The sequence below is a fragment of the Drosophila navojoa genome, chromosome 2 (assembly GCF_054131105.1).
Source record: "Drosophila navojoa isolate 15081-1374.11 chromosome 2, UAZ_NAV_1.0, whole genome shotgun sequence".
Classification (NCBI taxonomy): domain Eukaryota; kingdom Metazoa; phylum Arthropoda; class Insecta; order Diptera; family Drosophilidae; genus Drosophila; species Drosophila navojoa.
This window is the reverse complement of record NC_142890.1, coordinates 13,382,260-13,410,147: the sequence shown is the minus strand read 5'-3', so window position 1 is coordinate 13,410,147 and position 27,888 is coordinate 13,382,260. Positions and strand designations below refer to the sequence as shown.

General features: G+C 43.6%; 1 protein-coding gene and 2 long non-coding RNA genes across 3 annotated transcripts in view; 1 reads left to right on the top strand and 2 right to left on the bottom strand.

Moving 5' to 3' along the window:
• Positions 1-27,888, top strand: part of LOC149092155 (uncharacterized) — a 109,172-nt gene that overhangs the window by 62,407 nt on the left and 18,877 nt on the right. The window lies entirely within an intron of this gene.
• The window catches only part of LOC108659506 (uncharacterized), a 35,867-nt gene that overhangs the window by 2,992 nt on the left and 4,987 nt on the right, over positions 1-27,888 (bottom strand). Inside the window, exons 2-3 of the mRNA XM_018112463.3 lie at positions 14,845-14,905; positions 1,040-4,432 (exon numbers count right to left, since the gene is read on the bottom strand). Coding sequence (XP_017967952.1) covers positions 1,040-4,340 — 3,301 coding nt within the window. The 5' untranslated portion in view covers positions 4,341-4,432; positions 14,845-14,905. The remainder of the gene's footprint in view (positions 1-1,039; positions 4,433-14,844; positions 14,906-27,888) is intronic.
• LOC149092156 (uncharacterized) lies at positions 12,256-13,851 on the bottom strand. The gene is made up of 2 exons (XR_016196209.1): positions 13,592-13,851; positions 12,256-13,467 (listed from the first exon to the last, which is right to left on the bottom strand). It is a non-coding gene; the product is annotated as an uncharacterized LOC149092156 (long non-coding RNA).

Genomic DNA, 27,888 nt, shown 5'->3' with positions numbered 1-27,888 from the left:
TGCATGCCAGTGAATTTCCTATGCGAATCTATAAATCTAATCTATACGAAACATTTGCTGGCCAAGTTTCATGGCCGCAACAATGCCAAATGACTGCAACAGCTGGCCATGTTTTTGTTGTTGTTTGTTTGTTGGCTTTGTTTTTTGTTTTCTGTACAACCTGCGACACTAATTGTGATTTTGACCCAAATTCATGCCAAATTACAATTCGCATAATGGTGCCTAGTGGCCAAGATCTCTGGTAAATAGCTTTTCCGCAGACAACAGTGCTGAGCTGATGAGCTGTGCGCTGGCCCCTTCACCAGTTGCCACCTGCCACCTGCCGGCCGCAACAGGTGTAACAAGTTCTCGCCACATTTGGCCTGACCACAAAATGACAGCCAAGAAATGGGTCTCAGATTCTAAATCTTTCACTGCCAGCGATTCTCGTCTCACCAGTTTTCCGCTGGCGCGCTCTTAGTTGCCCAGGCTAGGCACTCACATGTGGTTACCTCATTGGCTTTGGGCTTTGGTTTGTTTTCATTTCGATTTTTGTTGTCGTTGCCGTTGCCGTTGCTGTTGCTGTTGCTGTTGCTGTTCTGCTTGTTCATCTGTTAAACTACACATATTTTACTTTTCAGCTTTGGCTGGCTCACTTAACCTACTTTAATCTGGCTACCTGCCCGACTTATGGCTATAAGAAGCGACATCGCCGTGCGCCCGTTATATTGATTGAAATGCGTAACTCGTTTTGCTTTGGGTCTACTTTCAAGTTATGATATTTTCTTTGCGGCTTCTACTTGGCCAACTGGCACAATTGACGCACAAGAGGCCCTTTAGAGCCACGTTCTGAAGGTCGCATGACTTTATGCCATGACGTTTGGGCGCTGTCAGGGAACGTGATCTGTTTGCGCTTTCTTTTGGAATCGCAATTGGATCATGATCGCAATCACGATCGCAGAAAGAGCGAGATACACCCACGCCAGCACTTCGCTGATTGATTATTTATGGAATGCGGTCGTGCCAGTTACCCACTTAGGCCATCTATTCTCAAACTCACCCAAATTGGCATAGACATTGTCCGCTTTAGATTTGATGGAGCCGCCGGCATTGGGATTGCCGCTGATCTTTGCCGAATCCACGCTGCTCGAGCTAAGCGTGGCAGTCAGCTCCGTCTTCTGCTTGCGACGCAGCTCAGCGCTCTTGGGCGGCGGTGGGCGTGCCGGCTTGTTGGCCTCGTGACTGCGCTGCCCCTCGCTGGCGCGCAGCGGCGGTGCTGGCGGCTTGGCGGTGACGACGGCCACCGTCTGCGCGGAGACAGCATCGTTGGTCTTCGTGATGTCCTTGACAACCTCAACGGCCGTGGGATTGATGTCAATCGGATGTATGATGACCAGACGCGGCTTGCCCACAACACTGCCATCATCGCCCGTGCAGATCTCGGTGTAGACGCTGCCCTCCTTCTTGGCCAGCGGCTCGCTGGACTTGCCTCCGTTGCTGCCCATGCGCAAGAACTTCTTGATCGAGAACTTGGATTTCTGTTTCTGTGGCGGCGATGAATTCGGCGACTTTGAAGATTTGGTGCTCGAATCCGTCAGGCCAGCGGCAGCCAGGCACTCCTCGGACATGGACAGATGTCGGTGATTGCGCGGCGTCGGCTCCGGCGTCAAAGGCTGCTTCAGGTTCAGCACAGAGGTGGACGATTGCAACTGTAGCTGCTTCGTTGCATTGGCACGTTGCATCACGAAATTGTTGAGACTGCGGAACTTGGGATTGATGACTGCTCGCTCCCGCTTGTCCTTTTCACGTATGACCGGTGTAGCGGCTGCCACGGGCGGCTTTCTGGTATACATATTGCTGCTGCTGCCAGATGCTATCGTGGCAGTTGCTGTTGCCGTTGCTGCAGCAGTTGTTGCTGCAGTTGTTGCTCTAGTGGTTGTGGGTGTTCCGGCAACACTTTCAGTTGTTGCTGCTGCTGCTGCCGCTGACGATTTCTCCGTGCTAGTCGCAGTATCCGCTGGCTTGGCAGCAGACGATTCCGCAGTTATTGCCTGCTCGAATTCAACTACCAAACTGTAATCGCGCTCCGGCGTAGTCGGTGCACTCGTCTTCGGCTCTGGTGGCGGATTGGGAGCTTTGCCTTTTCTAAGTTTGGCATCATCTTTGGCTGACTCAGCCGCTGCTGCTGAAGCTGAAGCAGCTAATAGCAAATTCTCGCTTGATTTGGAAATGGCCGTTTGGAGCTGGCTGATGAATTGCTGCTCGGCATTGCTGGGCAGTCGCTTGCTCATAAAGGTTTTCAGCGGCGAGTTGTTGTTGTTGTTGTTGCCATTGCTGCTGCTGTTGTTGTTGCTGCTGCTGTTGCTGTTGCCGCCATTGACGAGCGGCTTAGCGGGCAGCTCGGGCTTCTTGAGGCCGTGCAAGAACGAGGGACGCGCATCGATTTTCATCGGCGGCGGCGGCGACTTGGGCAGCGCTGGCAGCTGCTGTGGCATCGCCTCTGTCGCAGACTCTTGCTTTTTCTCTTGTTGCTGCTGCTCCAACTTGTTGTCCGGATCGGCGCTGCCATCGGGCTCGCCATGCAGCTCGCGACTCTTGACCGCCGCCTGGTTGCCAGACTGATCGCCGATCTGTATGTCCTCGTAGTCCGAGTTGTTGGTGCTGGCGCTGAGCTTCTTCTCCACCTGCGAGCGTTGCTCGATGCTGCCCTTCACGGCGCCGCTGGGCAGATTCTTGTAGTCGCTGCCAATGCTGATGCCAATGCCCGAGTCGGACTCGCTGCGTATCATGTTGTAGGTATTCTCCTCATCGGAGCTGCCGTCAAAGCTGCTGCCCGTGGAGTCCAGAGCGTCGTCCGAGCTGCACTTGGTGACAATCAGTCCGTCCGAGGTTATTTTGCTGGTCATGAAGTTGCCCTCGTGCAGATTGTAGCTGGCGGCTCGTGTCTTCGAGCTGAGCAGCATGTCCGTTATGTACTGTGAGCTCGAATAGTGCGAGCTCTTCGACTCCGCCTGGGCGCTGGCCACGCCCACCTGTTCACTGTACTTGCCATCGGGTAGGTTCTCGTAGCTCAGCTGCGTCTCGACCACATCGTAATAGGCGGACACACCGTTCTCCGAGTCCGAGCAGTTGCTGTCCGTGTCGGAGTACTTGTGGCACACGTTCACCTTTGGCTTGGTGTGATCCTTGGTTATGGGCGCATTACGCGCAATGGATTTTTTAAGGTCGAGAAATGGCTTTGGCGAGTCGGTTAGTGAGCTCAGTTCGAATTTGATTTTGCTGCTGCTGTTGCTGTTGTTGCTATTGTTGCTGCTGCTGCTTGCAACTGTTGTTGTTGTCGTTGTGACTGTGGTTGCTGCCGCCGAGTTGATTTCGTTTTGCTTTTGCTTTTGCTTCTGCTGCAGCGTCTCGGAGATCTCGTCCAGCAGAGACTTCTCCATCGCACGCTCAATGGGCGGACTGTCCTTGCCATCGCGCGCCGACGCACCTGCCCCTGCTCCTGCCGTTGGCTTCACAAGCGTGGGCGTCAGTGTTGTCGTCACTTTCTTGTTGGCCGTGCTGGTGATGGTGCTCTTGATTGTTGTGCTCGTCGCTGCTGCTGCAGGCTTGGCTGTTACTGTGCTGCTGCATGTGGTTGCAGCTGATGTTGTCGTTGTTGTTGTTGTTGTCGCCTTGGACACTTCCGTTGACTTGGACGGCGCTGCCTTGGCGCCAGCTGACTTTAGCGGCTGTCCAAAGGGCATCACATTTATTGTCAGCGTTTGCTTCTTGCCCTCCTTGTCCACCTGGGGCGCGCCCAGCTTGAGGGCAGCGAATGACTTCTTGATGTTGTCCTGCGCATCGCCCAGCAGATTGCCATTGTTCATATTGAAGTCTGTGTTGGCGCGCGTAATGCGCTTCAGTTCGATGGCTTCCTCGTCGTCAGTTTCTGTGATGGCCATGTCATCGTGCTCGTTGCCCAGATTCATAAAGTCATGATCATCGTCGTCGTCATCGTCCTCCGACCACTCGCCGCCATAGCCGATGATCTCGTGCAGCTGCTTGGGAAAGCAGACCTTGCTTGACTTGGAGCTGCTGCTCGACTTGCTGAAGCCGCTGCTGCTGCTGCTGCTGCTGCTAGTTGGGGTGAGGCGCACGCCAAACGCCTTCTTGATGATGCTCTTGGCTGGCGTTTTGTGCTTGTTGGGGTAATCAGTCTTTGTGTGGCTATCTGCCTTGAGAGCGCTCAGCTTGGTGCCCTGCTGTGCGGCAGCTGCGGCTGCAGCAGCTGCCTTGTGTTCATCCTTTGACTTGAAGCAGTTGGAGCACAAATCCTTTTTCCACGCATTTTGCGTGAAGTGTGAGCAAATCGAGGAGGACATCTTGTGTGTGGTTGCTGCCTGTTGCTGTTGTGATTGTTGCTGTTGCTGTTTCGCCGTTGCCGTTGCTGCTGTCCAACTTATTCCACCATATTCTGCAATTGCAAAGAAAATAAAGTCAAATGAGTATTACTTTCAGTTGTTGTCATTGTCATTACAGTGTTGCGCCGTGTTATTAGCGCATCAACTCAAAAGACTGATAAAAACTTTCATTGCGACGCGGATTGCGCAAGCCCTACCAGCAACTGTTGCTGCTACTCAAGTTGCCGTTGCACTGGCCGGGCCAGCAATCAACTTTCACTACGTAAGTGCAGCTTCTGCATCATGATTCCAAATTATTGAATGTAAATATAAGAGCGCTAACAGCAACATTTCGCAGTAGTCCAGCTGGGCAATTTGCATTAGTCGCCTTCGACTACCCAGGCAGCCGAAACCAATTGACCAAGTGGCCATGCGGCTGGCTATTCAATGTCTTCGCCAAGCAGCCAGCCAAGCATTCATTTACCATCGCGACTATCAATCAATCTTCATCTTGATAATGAAATTATTGAAATGATTGTTGTTGTTTTCGACATATTTGTTGGCCTGCTGCTGTTGTTGCTGCTGTTGTCGTTGTTGGGGATTCACTGAGCATGTTTTTTGCTCACACTCTTTGTCACATGGCCATCGACAATGCTGCTGTGTTTGCTTTGCTCTCTCGGCACTTGGACAGTGTCTCCAATTGCTGTTGGGTAATCAGTTGTTGCTGTTAGCCATTGCTGCTGTTGCTAGTTAGTTTCAACTTGCAGTGTCTCTGACTTTCTAATATTGCCCAGGGAAGTGACAGTCTCTATGTGTGTGTGTACATTAAATGACATTAACATACAAACTGCTGAACACTAAACCTGCCCAAAAAGCGTAAAAACTTAGAAAACTTATAAACAAAAAGTCCAGCATCGTATATACTTATAAATAAACGTGGCAGGAAGGCAAACGAGTTTCTTTAACAGAAATAGCTATATTAATTATTTTTTCTATTTCCTCAAGAATTTAATTCATTGAAACGGAAAAACGTTGAACAAGAAAATTGCTGGCAAATATAAGATAATCGTTCAGATATTTGGCAATTATATTTTGAGGTCATTGCTTCAATATATATTTGTCATTTTAGGCTCATAATTATATACCCATACAGTGTTTCATTCCAGTGACGAAATACCGCGAGCAGGTATTAGTAACCGAATGCGACGTTCTCAGAATACTTCTGTTACAGTTAGGATTGCTCACAGCTCAGCCAACAGAACAAAGCTCCGAACAATGCAGCATTTATGTCTTTAAGCCATTAGCCCCGTTTAAGGCCAGCTAAGATTGCAACTGAGTTTGTACATCAATTTGGCCAGCAGCACATTGTGGCGGCGTCTAATTGGGAAAGTGTTGCTGCTGACAGCAGCGACAACACCCTAAACAGCAACAACAACAACTCAAAAGCGGCCGCCAGACAAAGCGGCTCAAAACAGCTTCACAACAAAGATGACAACAAGCAAGCGTTCAGTTCATGGAGTTTGTTTCTTGGGCACATTTATCAACGCCAACACGAACGAAAGTTGACCCATTGTTAAACGGTTGCCGTTGTGCAGCCCCTGCGGCTGATGCTGCTGATGCTACGCTTGATTTTTGCATTTGCAGCAGCAGCAACAGCAGCAGCAGCTGCTGCTACTGTTATTTTTTGGGTCAGCGTTTTGGTTAAGCGTTAATATGCATAAATCTTGGCTTTGTGCAATCCGTTTGCGAATACCAACGCTATCAGCTGGCTGCTGTGGGCGGGGAAAGGGTGGTGGACTCAGCGCGCAGCTAATTGCATAACTGCCAACAGTTGCTGCCGTGTTTTTGCTTTGCATATCGCATTTGTTTGCCGCTGCTACACATAAATTTGCCCAAGTTGCTGTTTGTTGTTGTTGTTATACTCATTTTTTGTTTTGTTTGTTAATTGTTGGCATTTTTTCTTTCACTCATTTGCATTCGGTTGCGGCATCGATACTCGATTTGTTTATGGCCACAGACGCGGCTGCAACTGTGCGCCAATTCTCAGCCAGGCGCTAACCAAGTGAAGGCTGCTGTAGGTCTATATCGCAGAAAAGGGTTCACAAGTGCCTCGCCGGCTGACCAAATTTGAGCAAAACTGACACACATGGCGCTGTAGAAAAATTTGCAACATATTGTTGTGCCATTTGACCATAAAAATGGGCAACTTTAAAAGAGGACCGCCAACATCCGACCGCAACAACATGTTGCGGCAGCCAAGCAACAACTTGCAGCTGGTTTTCAAGTTTAGCCATCGCACTCTCGCCGCACGGAATGCGATGAGATCAGATGAGTCCAGGCGAACAGAGATATCTATGGAGATGTTGCTGTTGCTGTTGCTGCAGATAAATGTAACACAAATAAATCTGCATAAATTTTATGCTCCGAACTTGCGGATCTAGCCAGGCCAGTCAGGACGGGTGTCAGCTCGTTAGCCATAAAGTTGAATTCGACTGGCGCAAAAGTCGGTCAGCCGGGTTCCGCGCCATTTAATTGATGCCCGAGAATTTGCTTTGCCAAATGCTATATATACATATGTATGTATATATGTGAATCTGTATGTATGTAAGAGAGTACATGCAGGTATTTTTTGTATTTTTAGCAGTTCCAGGCCTTAAACCCGTTCCGTGCCGCCAGGCCATTTTAATATTTTGCATTCGACTCTTTGTATTTGCCTTTATCTGATCGTTGGCATACAAAACTTTTGGTGCCGCTTACAGGCTACGAAACAGTTAACTGACCGTCGCCTCGTCTGCGACTGCCAATTGGGGCCAACAGGTTTAGCCAACAGCAGCAGCAGCAGTAGAAGCAGAAAGTTCTCTTCTCGCCCGATTCGGTATTTTCTCTTGTCTGTTGCACTTGGCCAATTGCCGCTAGGAGGCTAATCTCTGGACTCTTAACGCATTTTACACATCACAAATATGCGAAGAATGTGTGGAGATCGTTATACATATGTATATAAATCCAAATATATAAGTGTGTGTGTAACAACAAAAAGAAAACAGAAGCCATAAATGTTGGATGCGCTGCAGTGAGTGTGTTGATTGAATCACACAGCTGAGGCTGTAATCGAATCAAACGCTCTATTAGCGATCCAGAAACGGGGCTGCACTCAATTAGTGCTCACCATTCGAGTCAAAAGTCAGAGCCATAGATCAAGCTGCAACCTCACCCAATTCACAGATCTACAAATTACCACAAGAAGATTCCCCCCGAAGCCAAAAATCGAAAACGCGAGATGAGCGCAGATATTTAAATAAAACTTTGATCTCAGATAGGTGAGATGTGCGTGTTGCTTGTTCCACATTTACACGTGAGATTTATGCGTGGCCGCGTCGACAGCTGCCGTTTGTTCTGCTGCCCATTCTCCATTCCCCAACTTCCATTTCCCATTCGCTTTGCTGTTTATTTATATGTTTATCGTTATGTAAATATATGTATATACCTATATACACCTGCGCTCTGCATGCCAAAGTTCTGCCTTTGAAATTATGCTGAGCATATAAAATTTATTTTTATTCACCTCATTATGCATAGAAATTGTGCAGAGTCTTTGACTTCAGCCAAGCACTTGAAGTTTCTGGGCGATGACTGATTCAATATTTGTGCAAGAGCATTTGAAAAAAGTAATAATAATACGAAAACAAAAAATACTAAAACCGAACAAATTCCTGAGCTTAAAGTGTTTGTTTCGGGTTGGGCCGCCTGCCTCAGCGGATGTTGTGGGCGCTGCCTTAAATGCCAACGTCTCGGAGTTGGCCATAAAAGGCAGTTGGCAATTAGAGGCGAAACAAAGTCGTCTCGAGCCAAGGAAACGAAACTGGCTCTCGACTACTCCAATTAGAAATATTCTCTCATGAATAAAGCCGGTTGAGTATAATGTCATATATTTAAATTTTAGCTCGATTGGGCCGATCAAAGTGCAAAGTTCTAGGTCGAAATATTTAATTCATTTTGAAGATTGTCAATCTCCATCTCCATCTCGGTTTTAGTAGATTAAATCATATTACATTTTGTTAATTTAAATAATTATTTAAAATAAAGCTTCTTTGAATACGTACTTCATATTAAGCATGAATTTTCACCTGAATGGATAATTGGAAATCAAAGTTGTTATGGAGCAAGAGGTAATTGCACTGACCAAGCAGCTGGTCAGCTAGAAACTGGATCCCTGCGTAGGCCTGGCGCGCACCAAAGGCCAATGCCAATGGCAAAGCCAAGCGAGACACAGCGGGCGTTATATGGCATAAACATTAATTAACATAAGCCATTTAATTTCCTAGCCGAGACACTTGCCAGCAGGCAGTGAAGTTTATACAATTAAACACAAGCCAAAGATGTCATTAGCCAAATGGTACTCGTTCCTCGAACTGGCCATTAGAGAACTCCAACTGGCCGGATGTTGGGGCAGGCGGAGGGATTTTGTCAACAGGTAACTCAACAAACTTGTGCGACCACAATAACAATAACAATAGCAATAGCCACAACAGCAACAACAACAACTTGGGCAACAATTGAAGTGCAAAGAAGTCGGTTTATCAAGTTTTGTGGAGAGAAGTGTATTCCGAGCGAAAGAAACCAACTACCTGTTTAATGGAGCTGTTTGCCAGTAGTATCTATAGCAAGATTCGCGTTGCCAGAGAGCTTTTTGATGACAATCGAAATTAACAGTGCTCAAGACTGGGGGAAGCCTAGAGAGATGATTCTCAGCTGGCTCATAAAACTTAGCTAATTGGCTTATGTAGTCTATTTATATATTCAAACATTAAAAAATGTATCCATGTGAGACATTAATTGATCGGGACATTTATGGTTCTTAGATAATATCACAAAGACATGAATTTGTTTTGGAACTTTTGAGACTTGTATGCACATGCGTGGTATGCTCGCATGTTTATGTATTTGCGTAAATTAGTTTTGTGCATGGAACAACACCCAGTCGGTACTCTTTTTATGCCAAAGTATTAAAATATTTCAAGGTTAAGTTCCCATGTCGCTGCCATGGCCAGATTGGCGGCGTCTTCGTTTTCATTTGCGTGACGCACTGGCGAAGGCGACGCCAACGTGGCGACTGCATTGGGGTGCAGCTGTTGTGGCAGCAACAAAAGACTGCAAATTAATAAATGAAAACGCATTCATTCATGCAACCGAACGGCGTCTGGTGTCAGAGCGAGTTCAGCTTCCTCAGCCAGTTGCCACTTTCTGTGTTGCACATGTGTTGCCGCAACATGTAGCTTCATTAAAATTGCCCTCCCTCAATAAGACGAGTAAAAGTGCTTTCTCGATGATTTGGCGACGCGATAATTACTCTAAGAGAGTAACTGTTGTTCTTAAGGCTTTAAATTATAGTTGATAAACCAAATAGATATATTTGTAATTAAATACTCCCAATTGAATTTGAGTTTATGCAAAAATTTAACTCACTTTTATTAGTTTATAAAGCACATGGACTTTGCACTCGCAGCTTGTTTGCCTAAAACTCCAATTTACAGGGTATTCGAAAGAGAAGCGCGAACTGTGTCACTTGCTCGACGGAGGCATCGCATTTCAACTGCGTGTTTCGTTTCCCACAGGCAACGCACACACACACACACACACACTGAAGACGAGGATCGTAACTTCAATTTATGGCCACACACAGACACCAACTGTTTGGTTGGCCGGTCAAGTTTTTGGGCGAGACTTTTTAGTTTTTGCTTGATACCAAATTAAGTGCAGTAAAAAATGTTTATGATGCGTAGAAAATATATGTATGTATGTATATGGTGTGCCCCAAGGGTTCTGCTTGAGCTGGGTCACACACAAACCAGCTGTGGCAGGCCACAAGCCAGCCACACGAAAACTGAAAAGGAAATAAAACTATTCAAACCTGTGCGTGGGATATTTTGTAAAGATATTCAAGATATTGGAGTGTCCACAGACTCCGTTTTGTAACGTGCAACAAATTTGCATGCACCATTTGTTGGTTGTCAAGCCGCCTGGCAGCCTGTCGTAGACAATACGGTTGCAATTGGGGTTGCAATCATGACTCATGGCCAGCCTGGAGTCGAGTAGTTTTGCGGTTCGTTCAGCAGCCGGCGGCGGCGGCACACATTTCTGTCAGCTGCATTAGCGCGCCGAGAGCCTAGTCCGAATTGTGGTTTGGTTTAGAAGCTCTGGGGCGCCTGCCGCAGGCATTAAGCCATTCCGCATAGTTCACAGTGTCAGAAATGGTTGGCTTTGTGCTCAGCTGGCAACTATTTTTTGAAGCCCTGCAACCGGTTCACATTCAAATCTCGACTATGTAGAACCCATAAATAATGAACACCCAACAGTTTGCAAAACAGAGAAAACTAAAAGCCAAAGCAACTAAATAAACTAAAAGCTAAACAACAATAGCAGCCAAGCAGCGACTAAGTGTGACTCAGTGCATGCTTAGCACTCGTCGCTTTTGAAGATTTATGAAGCTTCTTTACGGCCTTAAATTCTAGTATACAATAAACATTTAAGACAACTAGCCGACAATCAAAAAAACTCATGCTACGCTGTCAGCCGTCTGTGTGAAGCGCAAATAAAACTAAAAGTCTCTAATAAACAATGAGAAAATACCACAACAAAAAAATTAATAAAAATAACTTCCCTACTTTGCTGGCTTGAAGATAAATATACCTGCATAAATGCGAAGCCAAACAATAATCAGTATTCCTTTCATTTAGCTCGACTATATCTGGTATTCTAGTTTCTATTTAACTGACTTGAGCGAATGTGCAATGAAAGAATCCAATTTGTCCAAACAAATATTGGTATAAGAAAAGAACTAGATTCATCAAGCCAAGCTGGGAGCATGACTAGGTCACAAAATGCCACAGCAGAACAATTTGCCAATTGCGGCCAAAATAACAGCCAAAGCACTGGTCCAACAAAAGAAATAAAATATTTGTACTAAATATGTTTGACTGCATTAAGTATACAGTAGATAAATACAAATATACAATATATATTTGTATACAGTAGTTGTATGCGATGTGCCATGTAATTGTATGTCAGAGTTGAGCAATTATTTGCATTGCATTTGCAGTTGGGCAGCCCAAAATGCAATGCAATTTGCAGATAGATTGCGAGAGACAACAATCGAAGGCTGCAATTGACATTTGGGCAGAACAAATACAAATTTGTGCTTATTGCCAGCTGAAGCTTCGAAGCTTCAGCATGTTTGTGTTTTTAATTAAATTCACTGGCAGCAAATCCATATGGATATCATTTCTGTTGCTAAACTGTGCCAAAGCACTGTTTAATAACAATTAATTACAAACTTTGTTTCTGTGCTGCTCGGCGAGTTGGCCAAATGCAATTATTAGCTTACAACAGACGCAACTGTGGCAACGATATTGTATTTAGCACAGGTTTCGCAAAATAAGCACATTAAATATTACGTATACGCCGCGTGCACAAGGACAAGCGATCTCGCGCACAATGAGTGTGCAGCTAGCTGGTCTGTGCCCATTGTTGGCGCTGCTGACAATGCCATAAAAGAAAGCCAGTAAGCCGCTGCCAGGCAGGCCAAGTTCAAAGTTCAACGAGAGACGCGATAGCAAACAAAAGCAGCCATTATGGTCCGTGGACTGTGGAAGAAGAAGCTCGTTGACAGCCAGCGGGCTTGGCCGGGAGCTATTTGAATGCCGTCAGCAATTGCAGGGAAAACACAAAACAACAACTGCAGGAAAATTCACCATTTGGGCAATGAACCTGCAGGCAGCAGTGGCAACAAGCTTTAGCATTAAATAATCATAAATAACTTTGTAGTGCGGTAATCGCATAGTTGCAAGTTGCTGATGTTGCTGATGTTGCCCATCGACCCGCCGGCAACTTGCACTTTTCATTTCTTTTGTTTTGTATTTCGCTTTTCAGAGCTTTGTAGAAAGTGCATAACGCATTGGGCTGGCTGCATATGTGGGGGTGAGCGGAATCGTTGCCAGCTGCTTGGCTGCGCTTAATTGAACGAACTCGCAACTGGCGAAGAGTCTGTCTGGCAGGCAAGCCAGTCAACTAGAAACTCACGAGCCTGACAGCTGACGTCGCGACTTTGGTCGTGAGAAATGAAATCAATTGAGCTGCCAGCGTCTAGCGACTGGCGTCTGGCGTTGCCGTTAAACAAACTCGAAGTGCAGTTCGGCGTGGCATAATTAATCAGTGCAACATTTGAAAGTCAAAGTTGGCGCGGTCAACGATTGAGTTGCTGTTTCTTAGAGAGAAAAAAAAGAGTGAAACACGCCTAGGACAGCGGCTGGGCTGCGACTACTTGACATTTAATTGGCATTAATTACCTGTATTTGTACTTTGCGGCCAACTGGCGAATGTCCGCTTGCAACTTTCACTGTCGCCTACGCCACAAATGGCGAACGCAGCGAAAGAGAGAGAGAGAGAGCGAGTGAAACCTCAATTGACAGTTTCAATTAAAGCAGTAGCTGCAGCAATATTGCTTATCGCTTGTTTATCTAGCTAACGGCCACTGGAAACACCCGCCAGCAACAGTTGCATCCTGACAGTGCGCTGTCGCAACTGTTGCATTGGGTGCGCGCACGCGCGTTTTTCTAGCGTTTTTTATCGCGTCGCTTTTCACACGCACTGCAAAATGCTTTATTGCTGTTTCGGTTGCTGTTTTTTTTTTTTCTTCTTTTCTTTTCGTAATACTTTTTGTGCAATTTGACTTAATGTACATTTAATGCTGACAACAACAGTGCTCGGGTCTCCGCTGTCAGTTTATGGCATAAACTGTGAGTGACATTTTTCTTCATTAAATTAAACACATTGTCAACAGCTCTTGTTTGGCAGATGCTGCTGTTGCTGCTGCTGTTGAGTATTTGCCCTTGTGCCAGCGAATGCAATTTTGCAGCTTGTCACAGGGAATGCAACTCGGAGAGTTGGAGTGGGAGCAGCGCTTGCATGTCTGACTGGCATCAAGTCATTTGAATAGTCGCCACTTTGACCATTTAGCACTCAATAATTTGCTGCCCACCAAAAAGCAACAGCGGCATTAATTAATAGCCAGTTCCGCCGACACATGAGCGCCGCCACAAATTGGTTCTAGCCACTGGCAGCAACGTGTGTTGCATGTGGAATGAGGTGCTACAGAGACACAACATACATATACACATACATATATATATATATATATATTTGAGGGGACTCTTGAAAAACTCAAAATATATTTTTACCACAGACAACAGAAATTCAAGTTTCATGGGGCCAAGCAGCAGCAGCGGCAGCAGCAGCAGCAGCAGCAGCAGCAAGAAGAAGCAAATCGGATAACGAGATAAATTTGTCTTGCTTTGTTTGACTTGCGAGTGTAATTTTGTTAGAAATGGAAAGTTTTTATTGTTGTTGTCATTTATTTCAAAGCAAATCTCTCAGACTAAACGTTTTGATGCAGCTGCCTTTTGCTTTTGTTGCTCGCTCTTTGTTTTTGCTTCCATTTTTTTTTCTAACTCTAAGTGTTTGTGTTCACATTTGTAATGTGAGTGGGAGAAAGAAATTCCAAAATATTAAAACAATTATAAAGTGGTAGGCGTGAATTTCTTTCAAGCAATACAAAAGCGAGGAAAGGGAAAAACAATTTTTGGAGGCGGCTTGAATTTTTAATAATTAAATTAATAATTAAAATTCTTTATAATAGATATGTTATGTAAAGATATTAATTATTAATTCCTAACTGAAACCAGAAATAAGCACAGTAGATCTTCAAAATGGTTTCTTATGTAAGATCCATTACAAATATTTCACAAACTGTCAACAATCTCAGAGTTTATCGTGCTAAGCATGGTAAATTGAAATCAAAATAGAAGCTAATGTCTGGCTGGCTCTGTAGTTCATGGGCTAATGGGCCGCTCACATTGTTTAATGTGGGGCCAATTATGCTGGTGTTTAATTAAATATGCTGCTAACGATGTTGCAGCTGCTGAAAGACATCGGCAATTGGCAAGTTGTGTACAATAGTAGGGTTTGCATGCCATTTGCAGTCGATGGCAATTGTAATTGTGGTTGGCAGCGCTGCTTCCCGGTGTTGCGACATGGGGCTCCCAGGCACCGCAACGCCCCCTCCTTTCACTTCTTACCTGGCAGCGGCACAGCACATTGTTAGTGGCAGTCGCCTCGGATTACAAGTGTTTTACATGAAGGCGTCTGGCAGGTCTTCAATTGGACTTGCAATTGCAATTGCAGTTGCTGTTGCTGTTATCGTTGCATTTGCAGTGGCAATTGCAGTTTGCCTTCAATTACATACATACATACATACATATGTATATACATATATGCTCAAGCACTTTGAGGCTAGTTACAGAGAATCATGGCTGTTGGAGGCGTGTCTGGCGGCCAAGTTGCATGCCAAGATTCATTTCTTGCTTACGCATTTCCATGCATTCTCTGGGAATACTGTGAACTAAGCGGCGTAATGGAAAAGTGTTTGTCTCACCTGCTTGGCTTGTGTTCCTGGCACGTTTGCAGTTCGCTTAGGTTGATCGTTGTTCGTTTGCCTGCAAAGATGAAGCAATGCATAATAAACATTAATTTGACGATTGTCAAAAGCAATTACAACTACAGCTACACGCGGCACAGTTCAATACCCTTGGGGCGCATGCAATTTTTGGCCAAATCGAATTACCAAATGTTAAAGCCGTCCGTCCGTCCGTCTGCCCGCCCGCAAGTTGACGGCGCCAAGGCTGGCCCATTGGCTCGGCTGGCCAAATACAAGCAATGACCCGAATTCAATGCACGTTGCGCTCGTGTTTCGTGCCGCCCATTGGCAATACCCGTCCTGGCATGCAACCAGCTGTTTCTTACGGCTCGAGTCTGCGTTTCAGCCAAGTCAACTCAAGTTATGCCCAGCACATGCATACATATATACATATATATGTGTATGTGTGTATATATATATACATTTTGGCATTTGGGCACATTTAATCGACACCAGAGAGTATCAGTGTCGTCGTCCCAGCGAGTTGTAATCGAGCCGAATGAGCTGAACATTTGTTATTGTCATACTCTCGAGTTGTTGACCAAGTTGCAGCCAGTTTATGCACTTGAACACTTGGCTTGCTGCTGACAAAAAGTAGAAGCTTTTATCAAGGCTAACATGCCAAGCCACAAGTGGTTTTTGCTTTTACCACTTTTAATAGTTGGCCATGGCGCGCACTCGTTCTAGTGACCCGTCGAACCAACTACTCCGCTTTAAGTGCTTGTTCAAGTCTAATTCTTATTGGTTTGCCAGCCAGTAATTAATTGTCATATACGGAATAAATCAACTCAGCAATCCCAGAAATTTGCATTTAGTTCTAGAGAATAGATTTAAGTAATATAAACTTAAGAAGCGTAGTCTGTGTGTCTATGTGTAATAGAGTAAATTAAACTTGATAAATTGAACTTTAAGTTGAATGTTTATATCACAAATTTGCATAATAATAATTGGCAAGCTAGAGAATATATGCTTAGACTTCCTAGTTCATTTAGTAGAAAATTAAACTCCAAATGGCGTTCAGTTTTTAAATGTATGCTATATTATACTTAAGATAACATTTATTATATATTCTACAATGTGGCAATACTTGATTTAATATTGAAAAAGACTTTACTAAAAAAATTAAATAAACTATTATTATTATTCAACAGTCGAAAATTATAGAAAAACTCCGGAATTTCGTCATTTAATTGTTCTATTTACATATTTAAGTAATTTGTATTGTCTTAAAAATTAAATATTAATTTAATAATTATTATTAATATAATATTAATATAATAAATAAGAAATCCCAAATAAATCTAGGTAAACTAAATAATAGGCTTGACTGATGTCAATTTGATAATTTGCCAACTTCCATTAAAAATAATCCATTTCAGCTTTAATCAGCCTTAAGGTCAATCACAATTTAATCATAGACAGCAGTGGTTCGCAGCGCTTTGCATTGCTCAGTCAAATTGTTGGGTGGCTGCGCCCGGTGGTGCGGCTAACGGCTGTTTAATGAACAGACATTCCATTTAGCACTTGAACCGCTTCCAGATCTGTTCATTAGCAAGTCGAGTCGACAGCACGAGCAGTGGGCTGTTGGCTAAGCGTGCCGAGAGATAGGCTAAGAACTGGATTTCGACTCGGAATCGAAATCCGTCATATACCTACATATATATTTAATTAATTGTTTGGCATTCTCTCCTTCTCTCGCTCTCCTTCTCTCTCTCACTCAAGTGCAGTTAATGGCCCCGGGCTTTAAAGTTGGTAAACTTTAAAATTGTTACGCTACACCACGATGTGTATCAGTCGGGCAGCCTACAAACATGGATATGATACCTAGAATTTGATTCCGAAATGGGCAGTTTAACGCCAAACGTTGGTTTCTATCCGCGGCGATAGCAAGAGCTCCAAATTGTCTGTAGCCGCATGTTCAGGAAGTTACTTTGGCTACCTTTTGTGGATTCAACAGAATTTCAAGAGCTCCAAATGAAGTACGTGAACCAGCCCACAGTTGCTGTTGTGAAAGAGGGTGTGTGTGTGTGTGTGTGTGTGTGTGCGAGTGAGTGGGGGAGGGGAGGCCGTTGGGGCAAGATGATAAAGCAAACAGTGAAGGTCATTACCGGAAAAACGGGTTTCTGTTGTCTGCACCACCGAAGTGAGTAAGCATTTAGCATTAAAATACCGTTGGGATTATGGCACTGAATATGCATGGGCGTTCGCCTTAATGGCCAACGCTTAACGCTGTCAGTTGCCAGTTGCCAGTTGCCAGTTGCCAGTTGCCGGTTGCCAGTTGCTAGTTGCCCCTTGCTAGTTACTAGTTGTTGTTCCAGTTGCCCCCATCAAAAAAGGCAGCAGCAACAGCAGCAGCCGCAGCAGCAACAACAACAGCAGCAACAACAACTGCATCTGCATAAATTATGCGCCCAGAGACATTTGCAAATTGTCATTCGACAGAGAATCTACGACACGACGACGATGATGATGATGATGATGATAATGATGATGGCGGGGATGACATGGCAATTGAAGCCGTGTTTCAAGCCCACGCCAAGCCAACGCCTCATTGCTGTTAGCTGCTGGGTACTGAACATTGTGACCGCTCACACTTAACTGCATTTTGTAAAAGGTTAACGCCGGCTACTTGCATAAAGACGACATTACGGCATTGTGTGGCGCCGCAATCTTTAAGCTTGAGCATGAAGCGATAAGCTAACAGACTTGCTATAAGCTTAAAAATAATAATTAATTTATAATTATAGCTATTCTCGTGCTACAAAAAACTTGCACTCAAAGTTTATTTAGCCAACCTGTGGGAAACCGGAATTTCAAATAAGATTTCTTGTAAGCCATTCTAATCTGGGATTAACTGCAAAACGAGCAAGTAGCTGATATAGCTGATATATATATATACAAAATTTAAGCAATATTACTAAAATATAATGGAATAATTAAGCTGGCGATCGATTGTTTATCATATGTGAATTTTAATTGAATTAAATTGATTTATTGAATGAGCTTTAATTCTGATTCACTTTATATCGAAAAATTATACACAAAATTCATATACCAATAAATCTAGATCTATTCCATGACAGCTTAGCTTAGAGATGACTTTAATGGCTTTAGGCTGCACCCAATTATTAGCATAAGAATCAGTCAGTTCATATAGACTTAAATAATCTCTAATATAGTTGCATCACGTATTATAAATCCTCGTTAGAAACGTGCTTCAGCTGATATGATTAGGAGCTCGAGTCAGCTCAAAAGAATTCTCGAAATTCTTGCTACTTAAGAGCTAATATATTTACCATAATTTCGGACTCTTAGACGCACAAATTTGTTTATGGCTGCTGCTAAATGTAACTGTAAGTGGCATCAATGGTTCGAGAGCTAGTCGCAAACCGGTTGGGCACTTCTTACCGAGAAGCAGCATGAAATGTCAGCTCTTATGATTGGTTATTTATGCGCAGTCAATGGCACAATCTCCCAAAAACCAAATGATGTTAATGTTGAGTGTTGGTTGACTGTTGGCTGTTGACTGTTGGCGGTGCCGTTCTTTTCTAACCGTTAACTGGGCAATGCAACAGCATTTGAAATGCAGACAGATGAGTCTTTGGACGCGCTGCAACTTTCTACAAAAAACGAGTTGAGTGGCATCATTTGCTTTTTACAGCATGGCTACGCCCAACAAACAGTCCAGCTTGGTGTCCGCGCACAAGTCGCCCCACAATTGAATGCTTCAATGGAGCAGAAAACATTGGGTAGCAAAAACGTCGCGGCAACTCGCAACTTGCAACTTGCAACTTGCAACTTACGACTTGCTCGTCCCGTATGTCAGTTGCTGCTGATTTGCTGCAAATGTCACTGCAAATGAAGCTCAAGTTAATTTGCTTGAGCACTGCCTCGCCCGGCTGTCTGCGGGCCATGACCATTTCCACTTGAGCGTAACGCAATGCATGCTAATTTATGCATTAATTTCGGTTGATAAGCAACAAAAGCGTCAGGATTTGGCCAGAGAGCACGACTTAATTGTGCGCATAGCTGAGGCAAATTGCAATTTAGCCAGACAATTAATTTGTCAAAACTAAACCGGCCCGTCGTGGAGGCTGGAGGCTGCGGGCTGTGTGATCGGTGCCAGTGCCAGCGGCAGCGGCAGTTGCACCACCGCAGCCGCTGCTCCGAGATAACTATAGACTACTCGGTGGCAGGTGTCGCAACTTTCACCTTGACCAGTTGCCAAATTGGAGTCAAGCATCCGCAGCCTCGACGTCGTCACAACTCTATGCCAAATAATAATCACTTGGCAAAATCTGACGCATTTAATTAGATAACTTCGCTCCGAGAGCCGGCCAGGTGATGTATTCACCTCAGTTTGAGCGAACACAAAGAACTTCCCTTCACAAATGTGAGCTAAATGCGAATCATTTGCTTATTTGCATTTCAAAGCTGGCCAAATTGAACAAAGACAACTGCAAAAGGCATTGAAAATCTTTGGCTTTTGGTACCTAATTAGCGGGAACGCATTGTGAGCATGATAAATATTCAAAGATACGGCAATAGAAATGAGAAAATCGAAATGCGAGATACGAAATGCGAAATGTGATCACAGCATGAAAGTTGGAAGCCGAACGAACATGTTGTTGACTAAACAAATATCTATTATTGATCGAAAGTTGAACGAACTGCGTAAAGATTGCAAATTGGCGGCCCTCTAGCTAATAATTATGGCGTCTTGAACAAAAAGAACTGCGTATAAGAAGCGGCAAATTGATGGAGAGCGTCTAGGCCAGAAACAAAATAATTAAACGAACATCAAAATTTCTCAGATTCTGCAAAAAACTTTTAAGATTTGTTTATTTTCAGACTTTAGCTTAGTCTACTTCTATTGTATTGTAAATAACATGGACTGCATGCCGTTGTCTAGTCAAGAGATCTTTAAACCATAAAATTAGTATATATATATTCTTGATCTTTGATCAGCCTCCTTTCAGTCTTTTACTATGCATACTCGACATTTTGATGCAAACTAGATTAATTTTAAGGGCATTATTTTCGAATTTTTGCTTACATATAAAGAATCGAACCATTCAGTCACATAACTGGCATTAAGCAGGGGTTTTCAAAGAGAAGATAGATATTTATGGTATGGCATGGTATTACGTTTCACAATATAGGACAACATTATGATATAGCATTTAGATATGACAGATTTGATTAATGTTTGCAGTAACCTTTTCACTCAGATACTCGAATTCACTTGTAAATGAGATCGTGGAAACAGTTTAGAGCGAACTGCTTAAGATTCACACACTTATGAAATGCAGGTAAACGTAAAGTGTTTTTAGCAAACGCTTTTGTTTAGCTAAACCGCTATTAAGATGCCGCTGTGAGCAGCAAGTCACAAACATTGCAAAAATGTAATAAAAGACTTCGAGATGACTGAGAAGAGATGTGCATATAATTGTGACGCTCACTGTGCGCGGCAATGGCATAGTTAGCACGGCTCACTGTATGCGACTGACTATATATGTATGTATGTAGATAGCTCGAGGTAGATACAAGCCAGAGGCTGGTTGCCCCAGCACCTCCAACTTAATTAAACGCCCATGCATTGAAGAGAGAGAGAGAGAGAGAGAAAAAGCAAAAGTAGCGGAATATTTCAGTTTCATTGGCAGCCAGGCATGACGATTAAGTTTGGGGGAACGGCAACGGGAACGGGATCGACCCAGCTGCCAGAGATGCACAAGAAACTGGGCTTGAATTGGGGGCATGTCCCATGTGGCATGTGGCATACCAACGCAGAAAATAATCATAACTCTAAATTAATTAAAAGCTTGGGCTTATATCTAAATATTTTTCTCGCTTTCTGCCATCTTTGCATTGAGTTGTGGCTTTGTTGTCGCTGCCACACACTAAACATAAATCAAATGACGGTGAAAACCGTTAAACATGTGGCAACCGAATCATATGAGTTTGTCCCCTTCCCCCTGCGGTGCAGCCACCCGCCTAATCAATGCATTTTTGTTGAGTGAAAATGTTTATATGCAGACGCCTGCATGGAAATTAGATTTCATTTTCTCGTCTGCGAGTCGTGGCAGAACTTACGGCGGGTAAGGGAGTTCCTCTTCGACTTCCTCATTTATGGACTTTGCCAGAGAGCTGCTTGAGGCTCACATGCAGCAGTTTTACACATATTATTAGACCTATATCATTATGTAGCCATGCATCAGATTCCCTCAATGTGCGTGCACCCCTTGTGGCTATTATTAGCTGCCCCTCCCGACCCCTCATTGGTCACGGCTCCCTTAAGTGTTCAGTTCCGCTTGTTGTCTGTGCGACACATGCGGATGCTGATTGCGTATCAAAAAATGCATTCAGTAGAGCTGCTGCAATGGACGGCAATTGCATAATAGGAGCAAGCGTCTAACTAGCTGGAAAACGATGTCACCTTGTCAGCCAAATGATGATGCAATTTTCTAGACGGAAGAGTTCACCTAATTGTAATAGACGGCAGCATCCTACAGGCTATAAGAGGAAGAAACGTGACCGACAATCAAGAAATGTATATTTAAATGAGATTTTCTACATTGACAAACGTCGCTTGATGATGTTTTATATATTTCTTATTTGACAAATTAATTTGTTATTCTAGATAGGTTTCCTGACAATTTAAATAAGGAACTAAAGCTTGAGTAGAGTGAATATATATGTATGTGTCTTCTCATTTGTATAATAATATTAGAATTGAGGTAGATTTCGCTATTTGCACATAATAATTGCACAATCTGAAGTAAAGTAAAACCGTAGTTTCTCGAACCTTTTTACAAAATGTCGCTCTCAATTGTCTGTGCAATTCGCATTGCATTCACTGTGCTACAGGCAAATGATATTGGCCACGCTTTCATTGCAATTTACTTAATTTGAATAGCAAACTCCCTCGCTCAAGTCAATGGGCTTTGGCTTTGACTTTGCATTGATGACATAAGTTTGTACAAAATGAGCATCAACGTTCATTGCCATTGCTTTCACCTCAAGTGCACAGACATTGCTAAGGCTGTTGTCGATATTGTTGCTGTTTTTTTAGCTGTAGAGGGGGCTCGTCTAACATTAGCCCCTTGTGCATTTAACATTGAATTAACAGTGCCCACGTCTTCTGCACATCATTGACCACGCATTCATCTGCGACCTTAGCCTTCGCATAAGCAGCTAAATGAAGCTACAGCCTGAGATAATCGACGAGGGAATACCCCATATGAAGCATTGAGCTGTCGTTGCACATATGCGAAATACATTACATCCCAAGATTAATGGCAGTTTTTCTTTTTATATCTACAACAATTTTCAAATTAGAAATCTCACATTTCTTAGCAATTTCCTTTTCCACAATATCAAAATACCCATTCTACCTCAAACACAGGGTATACAAATCACCCAAGGCACATGCAAAAGACGCACATTATTATAATATTATTAGAAATTACCCGGAGGCAGCATAAAGCAAATTTAGTTGTTATTCGCTTTGCAGCTACGGCTGAGGCTGAGGCTGAGGCCAATGGCAACGATGTTTCACATATTCATGGCCCGTTTCTTCTTCTTCGATGGGCTTTACAGTAGCGCGTTATATATTTGATTGTAAATTTATAGCCACAGCGCTTTAGCTATGCGCCTTTTGACCTCGTCATATTGCAAAATATGCCGTTGAATCTATTCAGTTTCTGCAGCAGGCGGTCAATTTATTGTTGTTGAATTTGTCTCGGCTGCCTTTCGATGGCTTTGCAGAGTCTAGCGGTACAAACCGGTCAAGAGCGCGATAAAAAGAAACATTTATGGCGATATCGCTTAGCTGCAGAGCAGCAGCAAAAAGGCATCGCTAGGGCTAAGCTGAAGATGAAGATGAAGTCAAGCAAAAAGCTTGAGCTGAACTTTGGGGCCATTAGACTGAAGTTGGTGTATATGTAATGCATTTATGTACATATGTACATATGTCATATGTAAATTGACTGAATAAAAAAAATAATAATAATTGCACATGTGACCTTTGTTTTAGCTGAAGCCAAAGCCTTCCCCTTGAATGTAGCTGCATTGTTTATTTGCTCGCATGTCTGGCAATATGAAAATATTTTGATTGTCTGGCCTCTGGCAGTGGGAAAGAGCTTGAGCTCGAGCTAGACACATGGCACGCATGCAACACTGTGCGCATAAGCAACGAATCAATCAAGCGACGCCACCGACGCCATCTTCGGTCCGTGCGCATGCCCAGAGGCGCCAGGCTGAATGCAGTTCCTCTATAAGTGGCTAATTATAAATATGTTAGATGGCCCTGCGGCTGGCCATTAGACGGGCAAACGCATTGAATTGTAATAAACGCTGAAAACGCAGGCATTATGAAATTATTATAATAAGTAGAGTAGGAGCTACCCAGATGAGAGTATCCCATCGATGCCGATGCCGATGCTCAGCTTGTGTTACTCACAAGCAATTGAAAACATTCAAGTGCTAGCTGATCTGCATAAGTGAACGCCACGTAATAGATACGCAGCGAGCCAGATGGGATGTATCTGCATCTATGCACAAATATATACACATACATATGTATGTATGCACATGTATATGCAAAAGTATCTGCAAGAACGCAAACGTCGATGGCCGTTACGGGGTCGTTCATCTTGATGGGAGCGTGGAAGCGTTTTGATGACTGACTGCCTGTAATGCGGAAAGCGCGTAGCACGCAAAAAAAAAATACGCCGATATATGCATATGTGTGTGTGTATAAAATGTGCAAGTATCTACAAGATACTCGGCTGCGTTAGGCAGCTGCAAAAGCTGTGTCAAGTCGCATTCCCAATGACAGCCATAGGAATTTGTTTTTTTTTTGGCTCGGCATAATTTGCTCAGTATTCTCCATTGGAGCTCGCCAGCCAGCCAGTCTGCGCTCTGTGTGTGCTCATAATAGATATAATAATGAGCAGGAAGTTTCAGAAAATGCCAAAATCGGCTTATAGCATTAGGCGTCAGTGTTATGTGACACACACACACACACAGATAGACAGACAGACGAGCGGACACACAGACAGATGAACTGGCGAACAACAAAGCCTAAATTGAAACTTAGCCGCGATGCTTTGGTGATAATTAAAAGCGAAAACTGTTACAAGGCTTTATTTGTCGGGTTGCATAAGCAGTCTGCATCTCTGTATCAATTACACATTCCCACTAATTGCAGCAAATAAGTTTCGATCATAGTCGGTTTCATTATTTAATTTAATTAAATTGAAAACTTTTTCAACGGCTGCCAATCAAATGTGAACCCAAAGATATTGAAAGCATCTCATTCAATTGAAACGGGCTGCAAGCGGAAGTTGAAGTTTAAATTCATATTTTTCATTATATTCATATTCGGTTGAGATGAGGTTTTCCAATAGCTCAAACTGCGGAAGTCTGTTCAAATTTGGTTGCCCAGTAGCCGTGGGCAGGCGGGCAGCGGTGGGCTGGGCAAACGGGTTTTCAATATTTAATTGCGCAAAATTGTAATTGCGCTTAATTGTTGCGCAAACAAGCCGGCTACGCTGACTCAATGCGTGGAGATTTTTGTATAAACATTTATATGTTTGTATATATATGTGAATATGTATATATGCCTGTGTATATTTTTTCTTATAATTGGCTTTGGCAAGTTGTGAGAAAAACCAATACTCAATCCTAATCTCACGTGGGCATTGGAACGTGGTGCTGGTCATGTCACGCAATCGCTCACGATATGTAAGCCTCTGACTGAGGCACTGACTCAGCGGAAAATGCAAGGGCTACAGCTGGAGCTGGAGCTGGAGCGCGAAGTGTTTGTACTTTTGAGATGGTCTACAAGATTTTCTTTTACTTTTTACTTTATTTTAAAGCAAAGACGAAATTCTTGTTTGCTGAAAGTTTCACTTGTGTGGGATATCTATATTATAATCTTTGGCAAATGTAAGCATATTTATCAGATTGTATTTTACTCAGACAGAAAGGGAAAATATTAACAGTTGAGAGTCTTCTATCAAGTTTAATGGAACCACATTTGAGATGGCCTTCTCCAATCTGTATAAAAATGTGACTTTTATTTTATTTCAAGTCTGTTTCATTTCCAGGCAGGCCGGGGGAGAGCAGAGTGGCCGAGCACGACTCAAACAGGTTACACAATCGCAGAGAGAATGTTTGCCCGTGGCCAGGCTCTGCTACTTGAGCTACGTATGCAAGCCGTTGTGAAATGCATTTAAGCTCTTAGCACCCACACACAGAGTCACGTCACGAACAATGCAGCGCTGCACTCTAAACTACTTTCAAAATGATTTCACTTGCAGCAGCCGGAGGAGGCGCAGCACACCTTAAAATTGCCCACCCAACCGGAGTGGGCCAAGACGCAGCCAACTACTACCGCAATTTGTAGAACGCGTTGGAGGGTGTATTTAAGCTGTCGACAGGATGAAAAAATTGTGGTCAAATATTTAGAATTATCTAAGGCAAATTTGGTAAGCGGCGCCAAGGCTAGCTCTATGCTCCATGCTGCGTGCTGCGTGCTGCACGTGCTGCACAAGTCACATGAATCACGCGATCGATTCGAAAGGGGCCACTAAATCATGGACGGACGGAGTTCAAATTGCTGGCAATCTGGCTACAAAATAAAAGCTTAGGCGAAAGGAGCGTGACTATGAAGGATTTACACATGGCTATAAATCGTATATATATATTGCGAGGGGCAACATTGCCCTGCAACATTGCAACAGCAACAACAGAGCTGAAATTGCTGCAACAACAGCAACAACAACAGCAAATGCCGGCAATCGGAGTTGTTTTTCTTATTGATTAGTCGATTTTATTTACGTTGTCCAAGCTGTACGGTCGCATTGCTCTTTTGTCGGCTTGCAAAATCGTGGCTTGTAATTATTGGCCATTATTATTGGGTCTAAATGCGCCAGCCATTCACCAATAGCCGGAACTGTAGCACGGCGCTGTCTGGCCAGCTAACTAGGAAACCGGCAGCCACGTTGTTCACGCTTCAATGAGTTAATAATCGATGCGGCTTTGTTGCTGCTTGTTGTTTGGACAATTATGCGAATAAAATTGCAGCAAGTGCAAAAATGAATTCAATTAGAAACCGGAGAGGCCACAGCCTGTTGCCAGACACTCGAGTAATGCCCTGGAAATTGTGCAAATCACAGCTGCTTCGCTTTTACAGCGCATGGCTAATCAAAGAAAAAACAATTCTAGTGAAAATCAGCGGAACTATGGAAGAGAATACCAATACGGCGAGAGAGAGACAGCGATACACAGAGCGAGATAGACGTAAACCTGTTGTACCTTTAGTCACCAAGATTGCGACGAAATTTATAATGGGCAAGTGAGTAGGTGAAATGTTCGGATGTGTGAAGTGGCGATGAAATCACGCCGAGAGTCGCCAACCGCAATTCAAGGTTGCGGGCATTCGTAAAGCCAAGACCCAAAAAATAAACTTAGCACCGCTAAGTTGTCAATATTTTAGCCAGGCTCAAAGTCATTTCACAATTAGCCAACGTCAACAATAAATAATAACAAGCCACACGAAATCCAATGGATTAAAGCTTAGTATTCAAAAGGTGTGCGACTAGAAGATACCCTGCTCAAGGAGAAATGAGAATTAGGACTAGGTAAATATTAAAATAAGTTTATCTTTTACATTTACCTTTTCCATTATCAATGTCACCTATCTTGCCCATTTGGTCGGCACTTACAGGGTATAAAAATTGAAAGTGATTTCTTGGCGCCAGCCATGCAAGACGATGGCGGTAAAAAGAAAACATGCAGCTTAAAGATACAAACATTTTGTTGCTTGCCGAAGTGCAGGCAATAAACTTTACGTAAGCGCCCAGTAGATGCGCTTGGCACTGTTTCGCCATGGGGCCGCGGCCCTAAATTGACAGCTCATTTTTTGTATTTTTTGTATTTTTTTTTTGGACAAAATTATGACAATTTGCTGCCGCTGTCAGTTATGTCAAATGCGTATCTATCGACACAATTCGTTGACCCACATGTCGCTGGGTCGACAACTGCTCGGACGGACAGAGTCATTAGGCAGTCATTACAGCGAGCCAAGAGATCTGAGAAATTGAACCCGAGAGACGTTCAATCCGATATGCGTTCGTAATGCCGCTGATCGTCAGGCATTTCAGTCAGTGGCGGCTCGAAGCGATTTTACTGTTCTTTTTGATTGATATGCTAAGAAGTGGCTTTCAGATTGTATCTGTATCTAAATCTGTAAATGTATCTGTGTGCTGCCTCAACCTCATTTACAGTTGTGCGCCGGCTTTGTCTGCTGGCCAGCCTTTCTCAATAGGCACTCATTGTATTGTCCGCAGCGGCTTTTCTTCCGCTTTTAACGGTTCATAATTGAAATTGTAATTCAATTTATATTGCCTGGCTGCTTTGTTTGCAACACTTTGCTACACTTTTTCAATTATATTCAATGCACATTGGAAAATGTCTGCGCGGCTCGAAAGTGTTGCCTCGAGTGAAAGATGCAATCACAGCTTTAGCTCCAGATACATTTGTATCTCGATCTGCATCGGCATCTGCATCTGCATCTGTTGCTGCAGTTCACTCTCGCGTTCGCCTAAGCAACTGAGCGAATAAATTCGATTTGATTGTATTTGTTTTCTCTTGTTTTTGTTTGCTGTTTAGTATTAAATTTCATGCACTTACACCAACTGCACCAACAGTATTGAACAAACAAATGGAAACAGAGGCAATGGAAGCAACTGAAATTGTTTTACAATGGCGTCTCTTGCAATTAAGAACGCTTTCATTTTTCACTTTTCTTCTTATACCGCCTGGCATTTTCTCATTCATGCCGAAAAACGTAAAACTTTTACTGAATATAATTGAATTAAAATTAACACACCTACATCCAAGATCTGTGCACGCAGATCTTCAAAGCATCACGAGTCTAACTGCCAATGGCTACGTATATAAAATGCTATAATATTATTTATTGACTGCAAACGC